The 5,789-nt window shown below is 49.4% G+C and overlaps 1 protein-coding gene across 1 annotated transcript; it reads right to left on the reverse strand.

Moving 5' to 3' along the window:
• Nucleotides 1–2,066: 2,066 nt before the first annotated feature.
• On the reverse strand, nucleotides 2,067–4,076 carry HOXD1 (homeobox D1). The gene is made up of 2 exons (XM_052635796.1): nucleotides 3,443–4,076; nucleotides 2,067–3,081 (listed from the first exon to the last, which is right to left on the reverse strand). Exons 1-2 carry the CDS (start codon nucleotides 4,074–4,076, stop codon nucleotides 2,747–2,749), a joined length of 969 nt encoding a protein of 322 aa, XP_052491756.1. The 3' UTR covers nucleotides 2,067–2,746.
• Between the last annotated feature and the right edge of the window lie 1,713 nt (nucleotides 4,077–5,789).

Here is a 5,789-nt window from a genome sequence, read left to right on the forward strand (position 1 = left end):
ACCATAACACTTCATGGAAGATCTGACTCAAAATACCACAAGGCTCTAAATAAATGGAAGAGGAATGCCATACAAACATCCGCATAGTGGTATCTCCACTGACAAGACATATTTAATAATGTTTAAAATTCACTTTTCCTGTATAAACAGTATCACTGTAAACCTAGGGACGGCATTTGCTTTCTCAGAACTGAAGTCTCTTTCTTCCAGTGATAGGCCTAAATTAAAATCAGCAGAAGTCACTGAGTTGTTTTTGTAGCATTTTCATTGCTGGAAGGGACCTCCAGAGGTCACCTAGTTCGTCCCGATCTCCAGCCAGGACTCTTCCTCATACTGAATATAGCTGTATAGCGATCTGCATTAAGAAAGCTTTTAAAGATCCCTGGGGTTAGTCAAAAAATAGCTAATATTGGCCTGATTCATAGAACAGCATTATATGTATGTCAAAATAGCCACCTTCATCAGGAAAGACATCCATCAGGGCTAAGTGCTACTAGTAGCTTCAAAAGGGAAAGCATTATTTTCTCTGAGAAAAGGGTGGTAAATTAAGGAAATGACCAAGTGTGTTGCTATTTTTTTGTTTAGGTGTGTATTTGAATGCTTATCAAAAAAGAAACATTGACCACTGCAGGGGAAGCCCGGAAGTAGCTGTGGGCAAGCAGATCACAACTCTTTAACAAGTACTTTCAAATTGCTACAGAGCTCAGAGGGGGACTGTTATCTCAAACAAGATCTGATTAGCATCAGGTTAGTGATGGGCAGATGGTAAAACATAAGAATAATATTGACAGACCTGCTTTATAAATGGTATCTTTTCCCCATAATCGGCTGAGTTTGTTAGAGTTGATCATTTTATTTCTTCAACTCCATCAAACTTTGGGTCCAATGGACAGGAATTTAAGTGTCATTTCAATTTTCTAAGACAATGACACTATTGTTTTATAGAGAAAGTATTTCTCCACAATTATTGGACTTCTGAATTATTGGATTGAAGTACTACACTAGAATCTAGAAATTCAGCTAAAAGGAGAGCTGATGCTCTTAGCTGGATTATTGTGGGCCTTTAAGCCTTTCAGTGAAACTTGATAGAGAATTTAGATATGTCTATAACTTATGAAGTGAGGAAAATGAACTGCCCCTTCTCCCCACACAACTGTCCCAAGTATCTGCTTGTTTTTGTGTATTAACACCAGAGTTTTCCAAGTAATATTGTGTTTGGTTACATAAAAGCCTGCTCAATCATGGATGCTTTCAGGTGGGAACTGGGGGGCTGGATGGAAATAAGGTTAGAGGGTTTTTTTAAATCACATACCTTCTTGGCAACTTTCAAATTATTTCGTGCCTGGGGTGCGCCTTCAAAAAAATTCATTTGAAAATATATCATAAAAAAAAACACACACACATAAAGGTACCTCTATGTTCTTATAAGTTTAAACACAAAGTCTGGGTTACAGGAAGTGGAAAGCTTGACTACTGTACTGGCCTCTCCCAGCCTCCTCTGTAATTCTTGACTTTGAAAATGGGAATTCAGCCACTGAGACTTTTTGATGTGCAGCTGCCTTTCTCAGAGAACACTGACCAACTAACAAAGTCTTCAAGTTGTCTTTCTTCTTCCTTTTGTGAAAGCAGAAGACAAAAGGAAAAGGCAACGTCTCTTCAGTGTCTCCTTAGCTATACATCATCCCCACAGTGGACATCTAAACTTAATGTGCAGTCCACATATTCACCATAAAACTTGGGCACTTAAGGTAAGGAAATACTTCTATAGTTACTTGGTATATTGAGCAGAGTTAGGTGTTTTCCTCCCTTAAACTACTCAGATAATTGTCCCTAACTAGTTTGCATATACAGCCTTTAAGAAGTGTTGTTTTTTAAAGTTGCCAGCCTAACAAATTTCCATAGCAGAATTCCAAATAGAAGAAACTGAATCAGCTTTAAAGAAAGATCATCAAAATAAAGGAGTATAAGGAAAAGCAGAAAGTGGCACATTCTGTCATTTTTATTACCAAAAAAGTTCAAACCATTTACATGCTGACGTTAAATGCCATATGTAAGTTCACTACAAGCAAACTTTCTAAAAAATATACATACTGTATATATTTACATTCAAGTTTGAGTAACTGGTGTCAAGGTATAGTTCAGGGTCTTTACTTACCCTGTGCATTTGTTCAGCTACTAACTAAACAGAGATTGTATCTTCACTTAGGCACCTGGAGAGGTAGAAACTGCTTTTTAAGAGGGGGAAAAAAACCTGTAGTGCAAATGTGAGGATCAGGGTTGAAGCAGCTTATACACCAAGGAGGCCTTAAGTATAACTAGCTTTGGTCATCAGAAGCTGAATACATGTAGCCTTGTCTTTTAAATTAAAACCAGATAAAACTTTGGGTAGATGCTCTTCTGAGCACATCAGAGGGTTGGCAGTTAGCAAGGAATGCTCTGCCACTCTGCAGGAGAAACTGCATATGAGTAAGTTAGGCAACATAGCAGTAGGGCTGGGCTGGCAGCTGGGCACCTTTTCCCTGATAAGACACAATACACAGATGAGTGGCTTTAGAGACTTCAAATTAACATCTGTACACCCACAGCCCGGAACTCAGAAGCCACCAAGGTATTTCCTCTCCCAAGTGAAACCGCTCTTATTTCCACCATGCCCACCTCCATTCCAAACTGAGCTAATAAGTCTAGAGAGGGGTGGGGTGGCCCAAGAGTTCTGCAGCCCACAGTTCACCAGCGACGTGACTAAACCTCAGGATGGCTCCTGGGCCTGAGAGGGGCTCCCCGGGTTCTTGCCAGACTTGGCAGGGCTCGGTCCTGAGAGGGGAAGCTGGAAGGAAGCCACGGGGGTGGCCGAGGGCAGAAGCCCTTCCCGTTCCCTTTTCTTCTGTTTCATCCTGCGGTTCTGAAACCAGATTTTGACTTGGGTGTCATTCAGTTGCAATGAGTTGGCTATCTCGATGCGTCGGGCCCGAGTTAAGTACTTATTGAAATGAAACTCCTTCTCCAGTTCTGTCAGTTGCTTGGTGCTGAAATTCGTGCGGATCGCGCTGGAGGGGGTGGCGGCTCCATACTCCGCGAATTTGCCTGCAACGTAAAGACAGGGCGTCGTCAGCGTGGCGAGATGACACGGAGACGCGACTTGGGAGAGCTTTGGGGCCACACTAGAATCAGAGTTACTGAGCGGCCCTTCTGGGTCTCCGAACACAGCTGTGCCAAGAGAAAAGCTTCACGGAGCGCTCCTTCCCGCAATTTTCTCAACCCCTGGCATTCGGGGCACGCTCAATGCAATTCGCCTGGTTTAATAATGCCTGGGGCCGCGTGTTCCCCATAAGACCCAAACCGCCGTCCACAGGGACCGCTGCAGCGCGCCCTCGGCTCAGTTCCGCTGGGCAGGCTCGATCCCCAACCCCAGTCGCGTCCGTCCGTCCAAGGCTCAAGTACTTACTTTTCTTCGGCGCGTTCCTCTTCACTTTCATCCACTCGAACGTGCTGAAGGCGGCAGGGAAGCCGGAGGCTGGGGACGCACACTTGGGGTAGACGCCGGGAGCGGGGGACGCGGTCTGGAAGGCCCCAGACTGGCCGTCGGTCGGCTCTTTGAGACACGCCGAGAAGGGGCCCGGGTCGCCGAAGGCCGCGTAATCCACTTGGCCACTGAGGAGGAAGGAGCCGCCTCCAGAGAAGACAGCCGAGGTGGCGTAATGGACGTGCGCCCCGCTGTCGTCTGCCGGCCGCCCGAGCGCGCACGGTAAATCGTATGCGGGCGCAGACCCCGGCAGGCAGTAGTCCTCGCCCCCGGCCTGGACAGGTGCGGCGCCTGGCTCGTAGGCCCCCTCTAGGGGGCACGGCGCGTACGCGGGCGCGGCAGGCCCGGGAGGCTGCGCCGGGGCGGCCGGGGGCGAGGGCACCGCTCGCGCCGCGGCCAGGGGCAGGCAGCTAACAAACGCGCCGTCGCCGCTGCCCAGGGGGAAGGCGGGCTGCAGGACCATGGGCCGGGCGTCGGCGCGACAGAACTTGGGCGCGAAGCTCAGCAAGTCGCCGCCGTCCCGGCCGCACGACACGTAGTCGAGGTAGGAGCTCATGGTTCTGGCCCACCCACCGGAGGGCGCCGGCTGCGCCTGGGTGTGGGGTCCGCAGGACCGCCGCGCTCTGCGCCGTTCCGCCTCCCCTGTCTAGTCGACCTGCCCTCGCCGAGCCATGGCGAGCCAGCCGGGGGTAAATAGTGGCCTAATATAGAGGCGGGGTGGCCACGTGGCGCCGGCCGGCCAATGGGCGCCGTCCCCGCACGGCCCGGGTCCCGACTGGCGCGCGGCTCCACGCGCCTGCCGGGCCGCCAACTTTGCCAAACAGGCGGGAGGCCGCCGCCCCGCGCCCCAACCCGGCCCAGGGGACAGCCTCTGGCCCCGGGGCTGCTTGGCTGAGGGCGGAGCCTGAGCGCTAAACGCCCGCTTCCCGGACAGGTATTGGACAAGTTAGGGGCAGAAAAGCAGGAAGGGCCGCTCGGGGGAAGAGGAGAGAATGGAGAGGGGGAGAGCCTGTTCTACACCATGGGTGGCTAGCCCCTCGAGTGTGGATGGTGGGCGCCGCGGTGTGGGAAGGGTTAAAAGGCCCTACGGAACCCCTTCCTAGCCTCCTCCAGGGAAGGTAAAGTGATTTCTCTTCCCTTTTTATCTGAACCCTATGTGCTTTCAGTATTCTTGGCACTGGTGATATCTCTGGTGCTCAGACGGTAAAGAATCCGGCTCCATCGCGTGAGACCTGGGTTCGATCCCTGGGTTGGGCAGATCCCCTGGCGGAGGGCATAGCAACCCACTCCAGTGTTCTTGCTTGGAGAACCCCATGGGCAGAGGAACCTGCCGAGTTACAGTCCGTGGGGTCGAAAAGAGTCGGACACGACTGAGCGACTAAGCACACAAACCTGGAGTAGACGTTTAATTTTCCTTTTCCCCTCACCCGCGATTTTGGAGACATAAATTTTATGCTGTAGGTGCTGTGTAGTTGGGACGGCACAAAAGCTTCACTTCTAGGCTAGATTTTCACGTTACTTCGCAGCTTCTTCCACTGTTCCCATTTGTGGTGCACGAGAAGTGAGTGTTGAGTGCGGGTTTTGATTTGGACAGAAGATAAAGTTTCTGCCTGTGGGACGTTTAGCAGATTATCCTCGTGGACTAGTTTGTAAAAGACAGAATCTGCCGTTGGGATGAGTCGCTCGCTGTGTTCCTCTCTGGGAGGCTGGCTCTCGCACCCGTGCTGCGCCCGCTTTTTTAGAGGTACTTTGGCTCCAGGGCGCAAAGGCTTCTCAGGGACCCGTCAGATCTCAGAGGTTTGGACGGGCTTGTGCCTCTAAGCAATTAAAGCTTCTGTTCCATCAGATAAGTGCTGCGTCGTCTCTTGCGAGTGAAATCTGAGGGCTCACAATGTTAATGGGCTCACGTCTTTCCCTTGATAATATGGTTTTGTTTTTGAGTGTAGAGAGACGGGAAATAAAAGTGCAATTGGCACAGGAAATGGTGGGTAGAAGAGTTACAAAGCTTTACACTGAAACTTTCCAACTTCCTTGAACATTTTTTTTTTAAATGTTTCCTTCTTTAGGGCTCTAGGAAAAGTAACAAGCTAAATAAATAAATAGATGTTATTTACACACAGCAGTAATGAAAGAGGGTGGTTTCCTAAACTCTGTGTGAATAAAGAGCCTACTCTTGGCTTTTTCAAGTGCTTTTAAGAACTTGATCTGTTATAGCCTCTGAGTTATGGTGACAGAGGTTTTATTGTTGTTTTACTGATCCACTTGTCAT

Source organism: Budorcas taxicolor, chromosome 2, assembly GCF_023091745.1.
Source record: "Budorcas taxicolor isolate Tak-1 chromosome 2, Takin1.1, whole genome shotgun sequence".
NCBI classification, from domain to species: domain Eukaryota; kingdom Metazoa; phylum Chordata; class Mammalia; order Artiodactyla; family Bovidae; genus Budorcas; species Budorcas taxicolor.